Source organism: Schistocerca cancellata, chromosome 1 (assembly GCF_023864275.1).
Source record: "Schistocerca cancellata isolate TAMUIC-IGC-003103 chromosome 1, iqSchCanc2.1, whole genome shotgun sequence".
Classification (NCBI taxonomy): Eukaryota; Metazoa; Arthropoda; class Insecta; order Orthoptera; family Acrididae; genus Schistocerca; species Schistocerca cancellata.
In genome coordinates, this window is record NC_064626.1 from 1,133,714,480 (window position 1) to 1,133,738,589 (window position 24,110).

General features: G+C 42.3%; 1 protein-coding gene across 2 annotated transcripts in view; it reads right to left on the reverse strand.

Moving 5' to 3' along the window:
- The window catches only part of LOC126163105 (putative inorganic phosphate cotransporter), a 328,093-nt gene that overhangs the window by 243,251 nt on the left and 60,732 nt on the right, over window positions 1–24,110 (reverse strand). Inside the window, exons 8-10 of one of the 2 annotated variants that reach the window (XM_049920029.1) lie at window positions 16,628–16,872; window positions 11,803–11,938; window positions 10,110–10,670 (exon numbers count right to left, since the gene is read on the reverse strand). In XM_049920029.1, coding sequence (XP_049775986.1) covers window positions 10,645–10,670; window positions 11,803–11,938; window positions 16,628–16,872 — 407 coding nt within the window. In that variant the 3' untranslated portion in view covers window positions 10,110–10,644. Of the gene's footprint in view, window positions 1–10,109; window positions 10,671–11,802; window positions 11,939–16,627; window positions 16,873–24,110 lie in introns of those variants that run through there. The other variant, XM_049920037.1, reaches the window with a different exon arrangement.

Here is a 24,110-nt window from a genome sequence, read left to right on the forward strand (position 1 = left end):
ATATGATACCTCTCTTCGCAGGACTCTGCCTATTTTGCTGTATGTAGCGCCGCAGAAGGAAAGAAGTGTAATCGGTGGCTTATCACAAGAATGTTCAACAGTTTCACGTTTCCTTTTCTTTGTGAATGCTGGCTTGAAATCACGTGATCCGTAGCGGTTATTTCAGAACACATACTTCAGGTGACTGATTTAGGGAATCGAAGTGGTCTTCGGAAACGGTTTTTGCTCTGTGTACCAGCGTTTTTGAAGCCGTTCCCTTCTTTACTGGATGGAGATAACTCTGCGTACTTGGATATAAATCAGTGTGCGTCAGCTTGCGGTACACTGAGTGGTCGAGGCGTTCATCCGACCTTCATTTAGCAGAACATCTAAAAGCAGCAGCCTTCCCTCTTTCTGTGTCTCGACGGTGAACTGAATGTTTGCTGTTCATATGTTCCTGGAAGTGCTCAAGAGCTTCTACACCGTGTGACCAGATCATAAATGTGTCGTCAGCATAAAGATAAAATGAAGATGAATGAAGGGGAGCTGAATCTAATGTACGTTTCTCAAAATGTCCCACAAAATGTTGGCCATTGCTAGAGACGGAGAACCTATAGCCATTCCGCCGGTCATTTCATCAAATTTACATCCTTACAGGAATTAGGTGGTCGTCATAACATGTCGGAACAACTTTATCGTTTCAGGAGGAAAATGCTCTAACAGTTTCAATGCGTCCTCCTCAGGAACTTGTGTAAACAGTGAGACTACATCCAGGCTGACTAAAATATCGTTTGCGTCAACTCTAATATGTTAAATTTCTCGATGAACATCTGAGAGCTTTTGATGCGATATTCACAGTGGCTGGCTATCGGACTCATCAACTTAATTACAAATTTGGCCAGCCTGTAGATAGGAGAAGCAATGGTGCTAATAATTGGCCTCAATGGAATATCTTCCTTATGGACTTTAGGTAATCCGTCCAACCTAGGAGGTCTAGGAGCTCGTACTCTAACATGTTTGATGACATCCTCTGGTAGCACAGAATCCTTCAGGAGCTCCACCGTTTCTCTACTGTATGACAGAGCTGTGTCCCGTTTTAGGCATACAGTGCTTCGTTCTCAAAAAGGAGGAAAGCCTCAAAGTGAACAGATCCTGGATTACTGTGCTGCAGCGAACGACCATTGCAGGTAAGACGGGGGGAAACATAGCAGTAATTACCACGAGAAAGCCCTCGTACGTTCGCGCACCAGGTACGTACAGTATAACCTACGGCGGCGAGCTCGACTCTCGTCTGCCACCAGCAATCGGATGTGAAGCATTGACGATGTCAGCCACTCGTGCTGGCGAAATGTCAGAAAAATCGTGAAACAAACTTCGGCCGAGGGACAGGTGGCAGAAGTCAGCAGGCGATTTGTCAATGCCAAACGTCTTTTATCTCCATCTTCAAGTCGGTGTACCTGTATTGGAACGCGTTTTCTGTCTGTGAGATACTTTTGCCCCTTATCCTCTAGGGACCGTTCCCTTCAGTACGGCTCCAGTCAGCAAAATCACCGTGTATATAGTTCCACACTGGCACTCACAAGACGAGCGTCTGGCATGTGGGTCACCGAGTTTGATCAAGTTTTCCAAGGCGGTTCTGTATTGATAATAAAGAGACATTTGTTTCAGCTTTTTGCTACACTCCCTTATATTTGAAAAACTGAGGTCAAAGTTGACGACGGAAAATCGTATTTTCAATGTGATAAACCTAAAGATCGTGTAAAAACAATTTTTTTTCATTAATATAATATGGGCTCCAACGTTAATAATGTTAGACTTATTAAGTTTTTGCGTTTTCATGTGGTAAAGTGGTTACCAGTCATTCAGTGTGTCTAGCAGAGCAAGGTCGGTGCATGAGAGCTGGATCACTACCAACCACTCACCATTCTTAGTGGTGATTGTAAAGTCTTGGCGCGACTAATGGCGCCACGGTTCAAGACAGTATTTTCACACAAATTTCCCCAGATCAAACAATTCTTGCAATATATGTTTTTGTTTGTGGGTCATCAGTCTTATGACTGGTTTGATGCGGCCCGCCACGAATTCCTCTATTGTGCCAACCTCTTCATCTGAGAGAAGCACTTGCAGCGCACGTCGTCAACCATCTGCTGTATGTACTTCCAATCTCTGTCTTCCTCTACAGTTTGTGCCCTCTACAGTTCCCTCTAGTACCACGAAAGTCATTCTCTGAAGTCTTAATAGGTTTCCTATTATCCTGCCCCTTCTCCTTGTCAGTGTTTTCCGCATATTCCTTTCCGATTCTGTGCAGAACCTCCTCATTCGTTACCTTATCAGTGCACCTAATTTTCAACATTCGCTTGTAGCACCACATCTCAAACGTTCTGGTTTTCCCACAGACCGTGTTTCAGTACCGTACAGTGCTGTACTTCAGACGTACGTACTCAGAAATTGCCTCAAATTAAGGCCTATGTTTGATACTAGTAGACTTCTCTTGGCCAGAAATTCCCTTTTTGACAGGCCTAGTGGGTTTTTGATGTTCTCCTTGTGTACCGCTACCGCCCAGGACCGGACACCGTCTCAGGTATACTTACGGTGTCCTCAACGAATGTGACGAAAAGAGTGTAAGAAAAACAACGCCTAACTTTATTGATATTTAACTCTGCAAGATCTGGAATAGGGCACTTATTTGGCGGAGCGGACACAAGAAAGAATGATGATAATATCGGGAACCGGAATCTATACTTTCGTAAAATAGTTCTCTGAGCTCTGATTATTTAACAGCAAGTGACTCACTGCCTTGTTAATATAGGATTGAGTGAGGCGCTTTTAGAATCTGTTAAAATTGAAGTCTACGTGGCGCGTTCAAATAGATAAAAAGGTAAACGTGATCTCAGGGATTATATTTCTTTTTATCAAATTAAAATATTGCTGCAGGATATCTTTACTATAGCGAAATTTAATTAAAAGAAAACTTTGAATTAAAGAAAGTATTTTCTTTTTTAAACGGAATAATCTTTGTTTTGCCGAGAAGCGGCCATTGTCTTTATTGGACTGAATATTCTTAATTTTTAATTTAATACGAAATAAATTAATTTGTGCAATTTCTTTGCTTTACGAATTAGGATGCGAGTATTTTAAAGCGCCGGTTGATGACGGAACGGAATGAAATTACAATGAAATTATTCCTACGGAAGATGTCTGCCAAGAATGGGCGATTGTTCGGACGTTCTTGGTGTTTATCCAGTGTACTGAAAACCTTGAAAAGAATATTTTTACTTGTGCATGAAGGTCACTATACACATGAAAGAAAATTGTATGATTAGTATAAATTACCATATATTATTTAAAATTCAAAACTTATAATGGCAGATGTCCGTGGTAGCGTGCGTTTTCCTCAAGGCTAGAACACAGAGTGTCTGTAATAACGCTGGTCTTTTTGGTTTCTTGCACCAGTGAGTAAAAGAACAATTACATTGCTACATAGATTCTATACAGTTATAGAGTATTTTGCTTCGTTATCATTTCGTTTCATTACAAATTACCGTTCTGACAGTTAATTACATGTGAATTTTCAAAAATTAAAAGCTTTACAATTTTCATTTTACTTTGTTTTGTGTCAGACTTGTTGCACGATTTTATATTTTGTACCGCGTATAGGTACACTTGCTCCGTCCGTCATTGGTTATTTTGCTACCCAGGTAGCAGAATTCCTTAACTTCATCTACTTCGTGACTATCAGTCCTGATGCTAAGTTTTTCGCTGTTCTCATTTCTGGTACTTCTCATTACTTTTGTCTTTCTCCGATTTATTCTCAATCCATATTCTGTGCTCATTAGACTGTTCATTCCATTCAGCACACCCTGTAATTCTTCTTCACTTTCCCTCAGGATAGAAATGCCATGAGCGAATCATTGATAACCTTTCTACTTGAATTTTAATTCTACTCTTGGACCGTTTTATTTCCATTATTCTTCTTCGGTGTACAGAAGGGGGAAAGACTACATCCCTGTTACACCCATTTTAATCGGAGCACTTCGTTCTTGGTCAACTCTTCTTATTGCTTCTTGGCTCTTACCCATATTGTGCTTTACCCGTGTCTCCCTGTAGCTTACCCCTCTTTTTCTCAGAATTTCGAACATCTTGCACCATTTTACATTGTCGAACACTTTTTCCAGGTCGAAAAATCCTATGAACGTATCTTGCTTTTTCTTTAGTCTTGCTTCCACTACCAATCGCAACGTTAGAATTGCCTCTCTGGTGCCTTTACCTCACCTAAAGCCAAACTGATCGTCATATAACACATCCTCAATTTTCTTTTCAATTCTTGTGTATATTATTCTTTTCAGCAACTTGGATGCATGAGCTGTTAAGCTGATTGTGCGATAATTCTCATATTTGTCAGCAATTGCAGTGTTCGGAATTGTGTGGATGCTATTTTTCCGAAAGTCAGGTGGTATGTAACCATATTCATACATTGTACATACCAGCGTCAATAGTCGTTTTGTTGTCATTTCCCCCAGTGATTTTAGAAATTCTGATGGAATGTTATCTATCCCTTGTGCCTTATTTGATCTTAAGTCTTCTAAAGCTTTCTTCTGGTTCTAATACTGAATACCCTATCTCTTCTAAATCGACTCCTGTTTCTTCATCTACTACATATGAAAAATTTTCCCCCTCATAGAGGCCTTCTCTTTCCACCTACCCGCTCCCTCCACTTAACAGTGGAATTCCCATTACACTCTTAATGCTATGACCCTTGATTTTAATGTCAAGGTAGGTTTTTTGACTCCTGTATGCTGAATCAGTCCTTCAGACAGTAATTCCTTTTTCAATTTCTGCACATTTTTCATGCAGCCATTTCGTCGTAGCTTCGCTGCACTTCCTAGCAACATACAATTAACGCTCAGCGTCTGTAGAGACGTGATCACTCTGGCTACTGCATGTGGACTTAGAGCGGCTCAGGTCTCTGTCGATTTTGATCAAGTTTTTGACGAGATTACTAAACTGGCATAGGGCGGCGAGAGCGGTGTGCTGACTACATGCCCCTCCATATCCGCATCCAGTGACGCCTGTGGGCTGAGGAAGTCACGGCGACCGGTCGGTTCCATTGCTCCTTCATGACATGTTCGCGCGCAGTTTAGTTTTTCTCTCTCTTTTTTTAATTAATCATGACTTCCTAACATCGGTAATACGCTGCATGGCGTTTCCCCCAGTTTTTATTCAGATTATCATACGACTGCTAAGGGCTGTGATCTCCCGATTGACCGTGAACGGCCGACATGCAGGTCCTATACCGATCATAAGCTCAGTACGTGAAAGCTCCCCGCATCGATGGTCCTCTCTGTGGTAGCACTTGAACCACTCATGAACGGGCTGGATCGGACGGTCAGTGGCTTGGAGTTGAGGGGCGATACCTTCATCTGTTGAGTGCATGCGGATGACCTGCTATTCCTCGTGCGATCGGTAGAAGTGGTGTGAAGGTCCCTCGACTGCTTCACACAGTATGGAGACGCGGTGGGCAGAGCTGAATAAGGCAAAATCGGGGTAATGCTCACTGGACGAACACTGGATGGGGAACTCGGCCCATTACGAGTAGTAGAAATGTTGAGATGTTTGGGGATTCCATTCACCCTAATCTACGGAGGACAGCGACAGTGAGTTTTATTCACCAGCTCCTGATGATTCGCGTTAAGTTGCTTGCGTGATAATTCATTACGAGTCCTGGACATGGAGCATTGTCTGTAATATGTCAGCGTATACAGGGTGAGTCACCTAACATTACCGTTGGATATATTTCGTAAACTACATCAAATACTGACGAATCGATTCCACAGACCGAACGTGAGGAGAGGGGCTAGTGTAATTGGTTAATACAAACCATAAAAAAAGGCACGGAAGTATGTTTTTTATCACAAACCTACGTTTCTTTAAATGGAACCCCGTTAGTTTTGTTAGCACATCTGAACATATAAACAAATACGTAATCAGTGCCGTTTGTTGCATTGTAAAATGTTTATTACATCCGGAGATATTGTAACCTAAAGTTGGCGCTTGAGTACCACTCCTCCGCTGTTCGATCGTGGGTATCGGAGAGCACCGAATTACGTAGGGATCCAAAAGGAAAGGTGATGGACCTTAGGTACAGAAGAGACTGGAACAGCACATTACGTCCACACGCTAACACCTTTTTATTGGTCTTTTTCACTGACGCACATGTACATTATCATGAGGGGTGAGGTATACGTACACACGTGGTTTCCGTTTTCAATTACGAAGTGGAATAGAGTGTGTCTCGACATGTCAGGCCAATAGATGTTCAATGTGGTGGCTATCATTTGCTGCACACAATTGCAATCTCTGGCGTAATGAATGTCGTACACGCCGCAGTACATCTGGTGTAATGTCGCCGCAGGCTGCCACAATACGTTGTTTCATATCCTCTGGGGTTGTAGGCACATCACGGTACACATTTTCCTTTAACGTACCCCACAGAAAGAAGTCCAGAGATCTAATGTCAGGAGAACGGGCTGGCCAATTTATGCGTCCTCCACGTCATGGTAATGTACATGTGCGTCAGTGAAAAAGATCAATAAAAAGGTGTTAGCATGTGGACGTAATGTGCTGTTCCAGTCTCTTCTGTACCTAAGGCCCATCACCGTTCCCTTTGGATCACTATGTAATTCGGTGCTCTCCGTTACACACGATCGAACAGCGGAGGAGTGGTACTCAAGCGTCAACTTTAGGTTACAATATCTCCTAATGTAATTAACATTTTACAATGCAACAAACGGCACTGATTACGTATTTGTTTATATGTTCAGATGTGCTAACAAAACTAACGTGGTTCCATTTAAAAATTCGTAGGTTTGTGTTAAAAAACATATTTCCGTGCATTTTTGTATGCTTTGTATTAACCAATTACACTATCCCCTCTCCTCACGTTCGGTCTGTGGAATCGATTCGTCAGTATTTGATGTGGTTTACGGAATATATCCAGCGGTAATGTTAGGTGACTCACCCTGTATATTACGAAACGATTACCACGTACTGTACAGATGTTTCCGCTGCCGACGAGAACTGTGGATAGCCTGCTGGCGGATTTCGGATATTTTGTCAGCCACAGGATGCTACTCAAGATTCGTTACGCCACACTAACCCTCGGCACGTGGGACGGTGGCGTTGGCAGTACGAATGTCCCCCTTAAATCTTTTGCCTTATTCTTGCGGGCGATGCTCACCATCGGACGCATAGAATAACATCGGCATTGACTGACGAAATAATGCCATGCTCTTATGCGCTGCCTGTTCTAGTCGGCAACATTTCGCCGATACTTGCTCCCATTGCAACGTTTCTCGTAGACTTTAGCGACGTCCGTGATGAGCTGCTGTCGTCCAAGGAACCGACGGTGCGAGATATTTATCGTCTCTTAATGTGGTATCATGGTAGGAACGTGGTGAAATAGCGATATCCGATGCGAGTCTGGCCCATCCTCTGGTGTTCCGTGCCCCCCCCCCCCCACCCCCACACATTTGAAACCGACAGTTCAATCCTCATGGTATGTTTTAGTTAATCACTAGTGTATGACGTGGGGCAGACTGCAGGTAGTAAACACGCTTGATTGCATATGTTGCGACCTGATGGACAGGGATGAACACTGTTTAGTGTGTGGAACGGCGATCATAGCCTTTCCTAGCCGTACCACTTACACAGACATCACACCGGCGGTAATTCTTTACCTGGATATGGCATACTTCATCCGACAAAATACCAGTGCTATCAACTGGTTCGCATGGATGGCGGTGAGTTCTGTCTATGACAGACAATGGAATGGCTGTGCTGCACTTTTGGTACTTGAACAACACGAAAAGATGAATCGCCGTACGAGATATGCAACATATTCATGGATTTTCCCAACAGTAGGGAAGTAAAATATCTGAAAAGTTTCACTGAGTAGTTACTTCTGATTAGATACCGAAACGAACCCTGATGGGCCCTGCACTCTGAGAAACCGACTGGCTCTCCTGTGTTCGAGAGCTGGAAATTCAGATGTTCTTCTGTTTGGCTTAATGTTGCAAGACAGTTATTTTCGTTTATTGTGGGAGTGTGTAGCTGATTATTTTCTTAGAATTTTCTGTCATTATGGCATTTTGTAACTTTTTTGTGGTTCCTTGTGAGGAGTGTGGATAAGATTCAGATATTATCTGCTTTCTGTCTGTAAAACATAGAACAATCAAATTTGTTTACCAAGTTGTGCCCTTATATTATTTTTTATTTTTAATGTTTTTTGTGTGGTTCCTTGTGAAAAATGTCGAATAAGCGTCAGACATGTTCTGTAAAAAAGTAACAAAAAAGGCATATTTGTCTTATAATTTTCTGCCTTTTATTGTACTTCTAATGGTAAATAAATGTTGAAACTTTTATAGCCCAATAAAGGTAGTTACGTTGTTACAAGCTAATCAGATGGGATTACCACTGAATAGAAATAATACAATCAAGATAAAGGCTGCTTACTCATGGCAAATGGTTCGCATTAGTTCTTGTGCCAATGTAATGATGTATGAGGAAGTAAATAATGCAGTAATATAGGCAATGAAAAAGTCATTTATTATGTTGTAATAAAGTAAACAATTCCACGCTTAAATCAATATTCCCTATTAATTTAAAAATGGCTGTCTTAATATGTCTGATCGTACATGTCCTGTTGTGTCGGGAAATGAAATGGAATTCATTCAGACGAGATATTATTTTGAGCAATGATAATAATTTACTAAACATTCCAGGCAGTATTATGATTGGAATGAGCATATTAAGTTATTTTACACATCTTTCATCTTAGTAACGGGATCCGTAGTAGTACATGTTGTTATTATGTAACCACATGTTTCACTTTTTCCGATTAAAACGATGAAAGATGGACGAGGAGAAAACTTGTTTAGAAAATTAGTGTATAGATAGGACTTCCTACTGTGTGCACCTTATCTGTGTACAGCTATGCAGAAGGACATGTGACAGCAAAGTATCCAGCAAGTATGGAGCGATGGAATGTCTCCACTTAGGAGGGAAGGGTCCTTTATACCTCGGCTTCACGGCTTGGAAGTGTTGTGGAAATATACAGAACAAGCGAGGCTGGCAACAGTAGGCACATAGCGAAACAAAGTAAGAATGATCTGTAATCTGTCAATCTGACACTTACTTCTGTGAGAACATTCTGACAGCTTCTGTCCCCAGCTTTGCTACATAAATGTAGTCGAAAGAAATCTGTATACCCGACATTGTAATTGTTTTATGAGGGAAGCAAATTACAGGAGAGTTTATTAAGAGTGGTTACGTGACTTAGTAGCTAGTTGGCACAGGTGACAGCTCTCTTACATTCACACGGTACAATTAGTGTCACTGCATAGCAGCTCCACTGCATCAAGAAACTACTAGAAAAGCGACAGTAAAATCATAATCAAGGTTAAATTTATCATGAAAAGCATGAGACTGACAGATCGTTAGTGAAGCTGTTGATTCAGTTACGTCCCAGAACTTGAGCCGCAAATATTATTGTTCATTGCAGATAGATCACCGTTCGTAAGGACTGTAAGTAACTGTTATTATCAGTGCAAATATTAAGTAAATATTAAAACAGCGAGTTCTTAGCCTAACTGGAAAGTAGTACGCTGTTTCTTTCAGTCTAACTCATTTTGTGTTGAGTTTACAATCTGTGTCGTACAGTCCATGTAAGCATATCCAAAACAGAGGTGTTTAATGATAGTTAATATTCAGTACAATCCACAAAATTGGATTTAGAGTTTCTCGGTCCATGCACTGTCTTTCCGCATTCCTAACTACTCTCCTTCATGATGCGATCTACGGCATACAATGAATGAATGAAACATGGAATCCATATCTGAATGAAAGCGACAGCTAGTGATGCGCATTGCGAATATGGAATTATAAGGCATTTTTCTATGTAGAATCAAAAATATTGAAGTGTCTATGGTCATACGCAAACGTTTCTATTTAATATCAATGCGGAACCTTTGCGGAAAAATATTGTATATGACAGAGGCATTAAATATAAAGGTATTTCTGTTGAAGAGAAATTTATTAATTTTTTATATCACAAAAAACTTACATGGGTCTAATAGGCTACAGACTCTTATTACAGCTTCTGGAGAGAAGCTTCTCAAAACAGAAGCAAAAACAAGCCATACGAAAATAATACCCTCGTCTCACACTTACACAGATATAATTATGAATGCCTCAGATCTCTTGGTCTCGATGGAATCACATCCTTATTCATCAAAATTCTTTAGATAATTCACATGAATGTCTGATAATACTTCATGTTAAGTTAGATTAAGTTATAGTTTCACAGCCACTTATCTTGTATCATAACTGTCAACCTTCTGTTGTAGGAGTATTAGTTCATGTATGTTATGATGTGGATAGTACATTTTTAGCTATCATGTATACATTTCGAATCGAATAAAATAAAATATGTTTCCTCCAGCCGATGTTGGTACGTTATTGCGGAAATGGTGTATGTTTTGCAGAGTTTTGCTTTTCGATTTCTTCTTTATGTACAAGGTTTTATTGTGAAGAAACTTGTGTTGCTACACATGTGACGAGGTGATCTGTATCTCTCTCTATGCGACTACAGGCGTCATTGAAACTGGCTTACACAGCAACCTTTTCTTTAGTTTCTGGAAAAGAAAAAATAAATTTCATTCGTTAGTTGCGAGATAACAACATGCTCCATGAGTTTAAAAATGCTTGTCATGTATTTCCCGACAACACAAATTTAAACGCAGAACTCTCAGCACTCAAAAATGCTCCATCCAATCAATTGCTTGAACAGGGAAGTGGAGAAAAATGGAGACCTGTCTTTTTAGATACACTACTGGCCATTAAAATTGCTACACCAAGAAGAAATGCAGATGATAAACGGATATTCATTGGACAAATATGATATACTAGAACTGACATGTGATTACATTTTCACGCAAAGCTAGTTTACATTCAGAAGAAGAAATATTAAGACTGAAGAATGAGAAAGTAAAGGTAGCCTTAAGAGATACTGTAAGCGGAATTAGGGAAAATTATCACATATTAATGAAAATTGAGTAAAAGTTAAAATACGAAGTTTTCGAAATGCATACGTGAGAGAGAACAACAAGGTTAAGAATTCAGTAGAGTGGTTCCTCAGCAAGCGCAGTTTATAAGCCAACAACGCCGTGCTTTTCTCTTGCTAGTCGTTTTTGATGAGCATTGTAGCAGCAAAAAAACTGTTTAGTAAACATTCCACATTAGAGAATCTTTCCTCTGTATAGGAGTAATTACGAGTCTCAGTAAATGTTTAGAACTAAATCTGTTCATCGAAAATGGTTTTCGAAGGATACTTCGTCTTCGTTTTCCAGCTCTCTATTTAGAATTCTAGTTGCTCTGAACTCATTTCCCTTCGCGGCCCACTTACGAACCAAACAACTGCGTCTTCTCATTTCGCTATTCAAGCGTTCTGTAACTCTCTGAACTGCAATTAAAGAGACGACTCGAACATTTTCACGTATTAATCCAGTTAGCGCTATGTTGAAAAGCTAAACCGTACGTGATTGGAATGTAAATTTTCGTGCCCTTGTGAACTTTCATTAGCGCAAGTTAAATGTACTTGGCGCACGTAAACACGTCCTCGTAAAACCCGCTATACAGATAAATTTCACTAAACATCATGATTCGGCAGCTGATGATAGATATTGACTCTGTACGGAGAATACATTTACAAATCTGAGAGAGCTTCAAATAGGACTACTAGTACTAGAAACTGTTCAAGGTACTCACCTGTTTTCTCTCCTCTCGAATAGTTAGGGTCGTTCCAAGGTTGAACTTCGCCTTTAGCGAAAATAACGAAAATCAGATTGCCCACAAACAACATTCCTGCTGCCGTGAGGAACACAATTCTCCACTCTTGAATGGTCTGTTTGATAGAATTAAGAAAAGCTCAAAGTTAATGGAAGACAACATCTCACAAGTTGATGATAAATATCTCTAGTCACTAGTTTACATACTATACCTTAACTAACCGCTCTGAAGTCATAGCCATAATAAATAAAATTGGCTTCCCACTAATTTATCCAGAGACATAGTTGTAGTACATACGCAAGTAGTGGGATATAGAGAGTTTTGGAGCACTTTTGAAATCAAATTGATATGCTAATTAATTAAATTGGACATTAATTACTCCCTCCCCTTAACCTATTGTTGTGCAAATTGATTTACGACTCCATACAGAAACCTACTGTTATTATAATTACTTATGACCTCTGATAATCCATTCTTCTGAAAAAACCACCATCTCTCCCTCTCATCCTCCTACTCCCCTATCCTTCTAGGAAAAGGGACATTTTTTTCTCACCCCTATTCAGTTCAGTTGTGAGCCACTTTTCCCTCTCATGAGGAAATCCCCCACCCCCTCATCCCCTCTCTCCACCCTCACTTTCCCTCTCCTCACTCCCATCTGCACTTCGGCAGGAAAAAAGCCAAACACGAAATCAAATTAGTGTCAATAATATATTGTTCAGTTCAATTTGCATATTCTTAGTGTAATCGGTTTATGGAAGACATGGCTCCCCCTCCTGGGCAAAGCTCTCATCTGCACCCCTTGGCCCCACTTCTAATCATCTAATAATTGTAAGCACCAAGGAATGGGATGAAGTGTGGTATATTAAATGCCGTTTTCGGTACTAAATACCACTGGCTGTGGAGCAGAAGTTGGTGTCCTTTGATATGAAATACCCAGTAAACTTACTTCTGCTTTCTCTCACTTGGCTACTTCCTGTTGTAACACCTGAATCTCAAGTCTGTAGACCAAGGTGACGAGGGACCTACATTTGTTCTCGTGGCATCTGAACCAAACACCAGGCAGCTACAGTCCTTTGATCAAGAAAGTCCATACTCACTACTGGCCTCTGTCGCTCTCAAGTGGTTACTTCCTGCTGGTGTGAACATAGTGTCTAAACAAGCAGACCAGAGGTTTTCATCTGTCCTCAGAATACTGTGTTCATATTGACTATATCTAGGGAGGACGATAGAGCTGACACAAGTGTGAGACCAAAAATGGTGGGAAATAGTCCATTGGCACTAATCTGTCACATAAATTATTTAACAGTTTACAAGAGTCAAACAGACTGTTTAAAACACTCACCACCTTACGATGATTCTTCTTCACAATAAAACATATCTTCAATGTTTGAGAATCACACACAAACATTTTACAAACCAAGTAATTAAATATCTGCCACGAGTAGATCATAGAGCTAAATATGTCTGAGGTCTTATATGCACCAACATTTGAGAACACAAGAACCTTCCCCCATCACAATGTTTCCACTAAACACATCCAGCGAAGAAAACCTTCCGATTGCACCAACTCGCAGTTGCGAAGTGCACGCCATTTGCCGACTGTCAGAGAGCCATGGACGCGCCGACTGGGAGACGCCTGCAAACGCATCGCCAACACCAGCAGTTGCATCTACGCTGTCTGATTAAAAGTATTAGGACAGCCCCAAAAACTTACGTTTTTCGTATTAGGTGCATTGTGCTCCCACCTACTGCAGGCACACCATATCAGCGACCTCAGCAGTCATTAGACATCGTGAGGGAGCAGAATGGGGCGCTCCGCAGAACTCACGGACTTCGAACGTGGTCAGGTGACTGCGTGTCACTTGTGTCATATGCGAAATTTCCACACTCTTATACATCCCAAGGTCCATTGTTTCCGATGCGAAAGTGAAGTGTAAACGTAAAAGGACATGTACAGCACAAAAGCGTACAGGCCTCGTCTGTTGACTGACAGAGACCGCCGACAATTGAAGAGCGTCGTAATGTGTAATAGGTAGACATCTATTCAAACCACCACACAGTACTGCAAGTACAACGACAGTTAGGCGGGAAGTGAGAAAACTGTATTTAATGGTCGAGCGGCTGCTCATAAGCCACACATCACGCTGGTAAATGCCAAACGACGCCTCGCTTGGTGTAAGGAGCGTAAACATTGCACAATTGAACAGTGGAAAACGTTACGTGGAGTGATGAATCACGGTTCACAACGTGGCGATCCGATGGAAAGGTGTAGGTATGGCGAATGCGCGGTGAACATCATCTGCCAGCGTGTGTAGTGCCAACAGTAAAATTCAGAGGCGGTGGTGTTACGGTGTGGTCGTATTTTTCATGGAGGGGGCTAGCACCCCTTGTCGTTTTAGGTGTCACTATTACAGCACAGGCCCACATCGATGTTTTAAGCACCTTCTTGCTTCCCACTGTTGAAGAGCATTTCGGGGATGGCGATTGCATCTTTCAACATGATCGAGCACCTATGCGTAATACACGGCCTGTGGCAGAGTCTTTACAAGACAATAACATTCCTGTAACGAACTGGTCTGAATCCTACAGAACACCTTCGGGATGTGAGAGAGAGGGCGTGGGGCTCCTGCGTATCAAACCAGCAGGTGAAATAGCATAACTGAGTTGTGTTTACAACAGAATAACAGCGATTGTACATGTATTTTATCGACAGATTGTAATACAATGGCTGGGTTGGGAGCGTGTGTCAGAGTTGGATGGTATAAACAGAAATAGGAGACCACTCCTGGTAAACTATAAGATCAGTTGGTGTGATGAACGGTAGCTAGACCTAAAGGTGGAAAATTTTAAGTTAATGCGGTTCAGTAGGAAGATCAAATCTTTAATTATCGAATACGGTATAACTAGTGTCCGGTTTGACACAGTCAAGTCGTTTAAATATCTGGACACAACGTTGCAAAACGCTTTGAGATGGAACGAGCATGTGAGAACTGTGGAAGGGAAGGCGAATGGTCAATTGTGGTTTATTGGGAGATTTTTAGGAAACAGTGGTTCACCGATAAAGGAGACCGCATATAGGACGCTGGTGCGACCTGCTCTTCAATATTGCTCGAGTATTGGGGACCCGTACCACGCCGCATTGAAGGAAGACGTCGAAGCACTTCAGAGGCGAGCTGCTAGATTTATTACCGGTAGGTTCGTACAAAACATAAGTGTTACCAAGATGTTCGGGAACTCAAATGGGAATACCTCGATGGAAGGCGACGTTCTTTTCGAGAAACACAATTGAGAAAATTTAGAGAACCAGCATTTGAAGTTGACAGCCGAACAATTCTACTGCTGCCAACACACATTGCGCATAAGGACCACGAAGATAAGATAGGAGAAATAAGGTCTCATACGGAGGCATATAGATAGTCCTTTTTCTCTCGCTGTTTGCGAGTAATGCAGGAAGGGAAATGACAAGTAGTGATACAGGGTACCCTCTGCCACGCATCATATGGTGGCTTGCAGAGCATCTACGTAGATGTTGGAATATGTGACACCTTTTAAGACCACGTATAAGTTCCTCCTTATTTCCAGAATGAGATTTTCACTCTGCAGCGGAGTTTGCACTGATATGAAACTTCCTGGCGATTATCTGCAGCGGAGTTTGCACTGATATGAAACTTCCTGGCAGATTAAAACTGTGTGCCCGACAGAGACTCGAACTCGGGACCTTTGCCTTTCGTGGGCAAGTGCTCTACCATCTGACCTACCGAAGCACGACTCACGCCCGGTCCTCACAGATTTACTTCTTCCAGTATCTCGTCTCCTACCTTCCAAACTTTACAGAACCTCTCCTGCGAACCTTGCAGAACTAGCACTCCTGAAATAAAGAATGCTGCGGAGACATGGCTTAGCCACAGCCTGGGGGATGCTCCCAGAATGAGATTTTCACTCTGCAGCGGAGTGTGCGCTGATATGAAACTTCCTGGCAGATTAAAACTGTGCGCCCGACCGAGACTCGAACTCGGGACCTTTGCCTTTCGCGGGCAAGTGCTCTACCAACTGAGCTACCCAAGCACGACTCACGCCCCGTCCTCTCAGCTTTACTTCTGCCAGTAACTCGTCTCCTACCTTCGAGGTTCGCAGGAGAGCTTTTGTAAAGTTTGGAAGGTAGGAGACGAGATACTGGCAGAAGTAAAGCTGTGAGGACGGGGCGTGAGTCGTGCTTGGGTAGCTCAGTTGGTGGAGCACTTGCCCGCGAAAGGCAAAGGTCCCGAATTCGAGTCTCGGTCGGGCACACAGTTTTAATCTGCCAGGAAGTTTCAAGTTTCCTTCTTATTTGTTTTAAAAATATGTATGATATTGCCTGTTTGCGGTTAAATGCTACCATTACGTAAAATATTACTTTACCTACATAGAAATCACAGTAAAAGTACCTATGTATGTTCTATAAAAGTTAACTGACAAAGATAGCATGAAAGTTATCGCTCGCTCGCGATAAAACCAGAAAAAATGCATGTGGCATCCCGCAGGTCTCAGTTCTCGTGCAACCTGCCGTATAATTGCCATCTTTTGACGATATGCCGTACTACTAAGAAGAGAGCAGCTGCCAACAGTGCAAAGGTAATGGATAACTGATAGTACAATGTCATTTTAAATACGTTGGGACTCTTAGCGCAACTACAATAACTGATGGAAAGCTGTGTTGCTCGTGAACTATATTGTCGATTATAGGGTTAAAAATATTTGAACTGCGAAACTGATTCCGAAATGGAGCCGAAATTGAATTTTACTCTGTGACGCCCTTTGTACTTACGTTCTCCTTGACTATAGCCCCCACATAAAGTGGTGCAGCGATGGACGTCAGTGTCCCGATACAATCAGTAACACCCATCATCAGGCCAGAGAAGTTCGGTGCGATGTCAATAAGGTTCATCATCATACCCATGATGGTGAGGCCATTGAAACCGATGGCGACAGTCAGCAAGATCACAGCTGCCGTTGGGTCCTCCAAGGGGATGAAGCTGAGGGCTACTAAAGCCGCGGCTGGGAGCCAGGAAGCTGGAACACACGCTAAATACTATTTTCCAATTCAGAAAACATAAATGTGACTTTATTAAAGATATAAGTGACGGCTATTAAGGACAGTAATAAGTGATTTCTCTGAGATGTAACTTCTCGAAGTATAGTTCTACGTTTACATTAGTGCTGACTTCCTTGTCGGTCAGATAATACAACGTTTCAGGGATATTGGAAAATTGCAAAACTCTTCTATTTGAGATTGGAACACTATATTTATTGAGCATTATCTTGAATCACCTGTTGATATTTTTAAATAATTCACTTGTTATTTTTATTGTTTTACTTGTGTCATCTACCTCTACGTTTCATGGTGTCAATTCTTTTAACTTTATTTCACATTTTTGTTTACAGCAAATTTATAACATCTCACATAAAATTTAATACATAGGGGAGAGTGCTCTGCCTTGGATCGCATTTCATACATTTGCTTCTAGCCAATCCTAGAACAGAAGTTTGTTACATTTTCTTATTCCATTTCAAAAGAAAGCGTTCACTTTGTATGCGCTCCAGTCTTTTTCTGAAATTACAAAAATTGCTTCGGAAAATTAAGGTTTTTCCAAATGTGAAAATATGTTGCGAGGTAAAACATGGCTTTGAAAAAATATTCCGTTGGAAATTTAAGATATTAAAAACATTCGGATCATTTGGAAGTACTGCATATTCAATGGTATAAGGCCATCTGTTTCAAGGTGCAAGGTGCAAGGTGATCGACAAAGAATGCTTTAACTGTCAGTAGCTTAAATTATTAATTCTAAATATATATATCATTTTACTCACAATAAAATTCTGTATCTCAAGAATTAATATTATATTCCAAAGACCTTAGATATATTGTAGAGCACTTAAATAATTATAATAAGAAATATTTACAAAAGTTATGCAAAAGACAACCTCGTGTCCGACAACAAAAGAAACTTCAGAAAATGGCAAAAACTGCTTATGGCGGTCTATAGCATCCATTCCTTTATCTGATTCTAAAATCCGTCCCAAAAATGAAGAATCGAATAAAAAACATCGCGTTACCCTATTTACACTATCCTTCCAGTTCAATTGTCCCAACCACTGATTTGCGTGTACCCACTGGGCACTACAACTGCAGCATCATGGAGAAGGCGCACAACATATTTAAAATGTACAGGAAGCATACTGTATGCTTGGATGTGCAAATGATAACGACTCAGCGCAACTGCGTGAAGTAGGTAGGAATAACATCATCTACACCCTATCAATAAGTCAAGATTACATGGCAGGTTTCTAACTCCATTTGCATGTTGGCTTGCGAAAACATGGCTCGTGTCGGAATTGTCGTACAGTCGGTTTATCGTTCTGCGATCTTGCTTCTCGCATTGTTGGGATCCTACGACTGTCATGCAAAGATAGACTTGATGGATTCAGAAGGACCATGCTCAGCTTCATGCAGGATCCCAGCGACGCCACGCAACAAGCGCCCGTGAAGATAGACATCTTGTACACTTGGCCCTGCAGGACGTACAGACACTTCAGGTTCTCGTACTTTGTTTTGCAAGTAAGACAAGTATCCTTTCAGACATTCAATTGCATCCCCTTAGGAAATGGCCTCTGCATCATCAAAAAGTCAGCTATGTGTTAGCTGACTGTCATACAGTAGATTGCCGGTATTTGTTGCTTCTGATACTATCAGTATAAAAGGACTCCACTTATCTAGTAACACCACGACCGATAGGTCAGGGCCCAGAAAAACTAATCCCATCGCTTGGGGTTCAGACCGTGAATCGATGAGTGCGTGTTGCCATGCAGAGATTATTAGAACAACACCAGTGGGTGCCGATGTGGACGGGGCGTCATGTAGGTGATCACTCAGCTTCGGTGTCTGTACAGTGGCCAACGTGATTGAATCTGTAGCCTGTCGAAGGCTGATCATTTGGTCAGGCCTACTCACTGTCGAGCGCAGGTACCCTCAGGCTCACTAGTTTTACCCAGCTATGCCTTACTTAACCACAGGTTCTAGCCATGACGCGAAGCCCTTGACGGAGGTGGTGTCACCGCCAGACACCACACTTGCTAGGTGGTAGCCTTTAAATCGGGCGCGGTCCGTTAGTATACGTCGGACCCGCGTGTCGCCACTGTCAGTGATTGCAGACCGAGCGCTGCCACACGGCAGGTCTAGAGCGTCTTCCTAGCACTCGCCCCAGTCGTACAGCCGACTTTGCTAGAGATGGTTCACTGACAAATTACGCTCTCATTTGCCGAGACGATAGTTAGCATAGCCTTCAGCTTCGTCATTTGCTACGACCTAGCAAGGCGCCATTATCATTTGCTATTTATCTTGTGATGCATGTACCATCAGACCGATGTTCAACAATTATGGATTAAAGTTAAGTATTCCAGTAGTTACTTACGTTCTTTGCTACTATAAATTCCTTTAATTGTTCCAGACCTCACGCCAGCCTGCGTGAGCTTAAACGCGTGCCTTTCGGCTTCCTAATAGTGGCTTGGCTGTCTTGCCAAGTCACAACAACGGACATGACTTGGATCAATTTCTTCTCATGTCAGTGTTTAGTCCCTCTACATTTGACAAGTAGTCGCCAAGCGCATTTTGATTCAGATGCTCCACTGCACATCTCATAGTGACTGAGAATGCTCGTTACCCGTAAACCAGTAATCGGGCAGTTTCAGGCAGTATTATGGTAACTACCATGTAGACTGCAAAGGTGCTCATTGTATCTCTCAGAGGAAACGCAGACACTACGCACACGTTCAGAAAAAAACGGAACACCTTGAACGCCTATGGACAGGACTTACATATTCACAAGACATGTACATTAGTACGCTCTGCAGAAATGACTAGCATTTGAACAATGCCGGCCCGTGGGTTCAGGGTCAACATCGACATCGCGGCGCATCGCCACCTACCGGTAATAAATGATAATTAATTGAAACCCTCAGCTGCCGACAGGTGTTGTAGATATACCTCGATGGTGACAGCTGAAAATGTGTGGCCCGACCGGGACTCGAAACTGGGGTCTCCTGTTTACATTGCAGATGCTCTATCCATCTGAGCCACCGAGGGGACAGATTAATAGCGCGACTGCAGGGACTTATCCTTTGCACTCTCCCTGTGAGACCCACATTCCCAACTGTCCACAGTCTACATACGTAATGTACCTAATATGTATTTGCCCATCCACTCATTACTCGCGCACCCTAACGTGATGATTCCCGTAAGAGTTCGGGTAACCTGTGCGCATGTTTCTGCACATTCGTCAAAAGTAGGTGGAGAAGGTCAATGGCTGGGTAGCCTTTAAGTATATATATGAGGATAGCAACTGTTCTCGAAAGAACAGAGACCACTGATGACCGTGCAGCTTCTCTAGAATGAATGATAATTAATTGAAACCCTCAGCTGCCGACAGGTGTTGCTGATATACGAGGGCTGTTCAGAAAGTAAGCTCCGATTGATCGCGAAATGGAAACGACTATGATAATCCGATAAAGCTTTTACACAGATGTGTTGGGCAGTGTCTCTAGTATGACCCTAGATAGCATCACGTCACTCCTCTCATTTCTGAGCTCACAGTGATCGCGTAAAGTTGTCTAGAGAATAGTGTCTCCCGCCAAGTACGAGGACCTGGTGAGAAATTTCGCCTGAAGCTATACAGCCAACATTACATAACTGTCGTGCAGTTTCTCCTACAAGGCAATATTCTCAGCCGCATTCTGAAGGGGCAATGAAGATGCTCCTGCATCGTTTTCAATTGGAAATGTTTGACTACCCACAATACAGCCCGTAATTGACTCCCCCTGCGTTTCATTTCTGCTCACATGAACCGCTGGCTATGAATACAACATTTTGGCACAGAAAACGAGCTGTAGGCCAGCGTAGAGAATTGGCGGAAAGCACTGGCGGCTGTCTTTTATGATGAGGGTATTGGAAAGTTGGTACAACGCTATGACAAATGTCTTAGTCAGAACGGCAACTACGTAGAGAAGTAGCTGGATGGTGTAGCTAACTGTTAAAAATAAAACATTTCTAATTTTCACTGTGGTTCCCATTTCGCGATCAATCGGAGCTTACTTTCTGAACAGCCCTCGTACATCGATTGGGACAAATGAAAATGTGGGTCTCGACCGGGACCTATCGGTAAAGTGTACCTACGGCTTTCGTTTCCGCCATTAAACGAAGGTAATGGATCAATGTATCTTGAACAGACGTGCAGGATGCTCTGCAGAGGAATGCGCTAACCGTACCGTCAAATCAGTGAATTTGAAAGAGGGTGCATTATTGGCGTGAGAGAATGTGGTACATCCATCTGGGAAGTTGCTGCTCGTGTGAGACGAAGTGTTTCGGCAGTGCAACGGGTGTGTGCAGAATGATTCACGGAAGGCTGTAGAACACGTTGAGATGGGTCAGGTCATACCACCCACACCAACCCCTGAGATGATCGACACCTCATGCTAATGGCATTGTAGGACAGATCTGCGTCCTCCTCGGCTCTGGTGCAACACTGGAACACATCGTACACTATCAGGTGGACAGTCCGTCGCCGTTTATTACTGCCTGGGTTACGTGCGATTCGTTCATTTCTCCGCCTACCTTTGACGGATGTGCAGAAACATGCTAGACGACAATGGTGTATGGAATGACGTCACTGAAGACAGAAATGGCATCAAATAGGTTTTTTGGACGAATACAGGTTCTGGTTATTTGAAAATGATGACCGCATTTTGGTTTGCCGCAGAAAGGGGGAGAGGTATCACAGTGACTGCATTCCTCCCAAGACATACAGTGCCAAATCAAGATCTTACGGTGTGCGGTGCTTTTGGTACAACCACAAATCACAGGCACTGCATGTCGAGGGCACCATGACCAGTGTGACGTACTTGAAAGACATCCTTCAACCGATAGCCATACCTTTTCTGCACAACAATCCAGACGTCAGTTTTCAGTAACACAATGTATTACAACATGCTGCTGCACGAACATGTGCCTTCCTGGTGTCACAGGATGTCAGCCTTCTGCCCTGGACCGTCAGCTCACCACAATTGACACCAGTGGAAAATGTGTAGAATATGGTGAAATGACAGGTGCAGTGCTGTGACCCAAATGCGAACCACCACAGATCAACTTTGAAACTTGGTGAATACAGCATGGATGGCTACAGCATTGGATGCTATACGCACCTTATAGGCGTCGGTGCCATGATACATGGAACAAGTTATCAGGGCCCATGGCGGACGCTGACCCTACTAGGCAACAGGACACATGCTGACCGAGGTGACTGAAATGATAATCATTTCTGTGGATGTACTGACGTACATGACCTGCGAATATGAAAGTCCTATCTAGAGTTGTTCAATGTGTTCTGTTTTTCCTGGATATGAGTGTAGTATACCACATGTATACCAATATCTCAGACAACTACCGCAGGAGTTATCCCATGCCTCCCTTGTCAGAGACAAATTCTGTACCTGAAGAATTCATAATATATATTATACAGGCATTAAATCCTGCGTTTACCACTTGCTCGTATGGTGTTTACCAACCAAACTACACAAGTTTCCACTGCATGTGATGAGTAACCGCCGAGGTCTACGACATGAGCCTCTACTGCACTGATATTTCTGTCGAGACCACATTTTATCCTAGCAATAAGGTGATTGAGTAGATAAGAAACAGTTTTAAGGGTAATCGCCGCCCAGTTGACGAGGTGACAATGCGGCCATTGAGCAATGGCATTTCATTACTAGTGACTCCCAAATTGAGTAATGTTGCCCAACATCTCAAACGATGGCCCTGGTCGCTTACATTTGTCCCTCAAAGAAGGGGGGGGGGAGGGTTTATTGGGTAAGAAACTCATTCATCCATAACCTCAGGGAGTGCACCTGATTATGTCCTCGCCCAGCTACACCTCCCCAGCCACAACCATGCTGAAGATCTGAAGTCAGTCACCTGGCGGTACAATAAAACCAGGTTCCTGGGGAGACTGCATGGATGATGAAAGGTTGATGCCAGCCTTGTCCAGCGGGAGCTTATTCAGACATCTGAGCACCCTTCTTCACCCAGTCCCTAAGGTACGCTCTGAGAGGACGCGCAATTATCTGCCTTCTACAGACCCAATTGCTGGCGCGACGTAGCACCTTCCCACTTGCACGCCTTGTCAGTCACCAGGCCAGGGCCAAAAACCCAGCCATCAGCTACACCCACTCCAGTAGTGATGGGCTAATCTGCGATTTTCCGGTATCAGAGATTTCTGTGAATGCTACTTTTCAGTATCTGTTATTCTTAACTGTGATTTGTCGCAGTTAAGAGTCGCAGTTAAGGAACCTAGGTCGTGTATCCCTCCGCCACTGCTATTTCTGCGATTTCTGCTACTTCCGCGATTTCTGCGACTTCTGCGATTTCTGTGACTCCTGCTACTTCTGCGATTTCTGTGACTCCTGCGATTTCTGCGACTTACCACCGTCCACACAGAAAACTGCATCTCAACAAACCTGTCATTAGTAAGTATGTTTTACGTTTGTTCTTCCGTTGGATTTAATTATGTATTAAAGAAAAAAACTGTGAAAATATTAATAGTGTAATTAATATGTAAGTAGCCATACAGTACCGTAATAGTTTGTGTTTAGAAAATGAATTCTAACATATTGTTATGTTCACAGGTACCCGAACTACATTTCAGTCACTCAGTAAAGTGATAACTCAAAATATCATTGTCAACAGATCTGCAGAAATTGCCATTGCTCTTTAGACCGTTTTCGTCAGACGAGAGGTTAGTTTCTAAGTGTTTAGATGGAGTTAATTACTTCAGTGAGATCGTTCTTGCAAATGTGAAACATACCCCATTGAGTGGCTTTCATTACAGCAAATATTAGCAATCTACTCTGTCAATTATATTGCATGTAATTAGTGACAGCAAAAATTGTTTAATAATCCTTGTGATTTTGCAGACACAGTTCTGACTTTGATTCCTGGTTGCAGTACGTATCTATCCACATCAAGGCTGTTGAGAGAGACTGGCGAAGATTCAAGACAGCTCTTAGAGGATTTGCAGTTTAAAAGTGACATAATTGTGAAATAAGTGTGCAGATGAGTGATTAGACTGTGTTTTATTGAAGATGTTGTGCGATTTTAAAGGAATAATAAATGTTAAATACAGCGAGTCAATAATGAAAATCTCATTTTCCACATGTTAAGCCGTCCTATACCCGTAATTTTCCGCCACTTATTTATTAGTAAA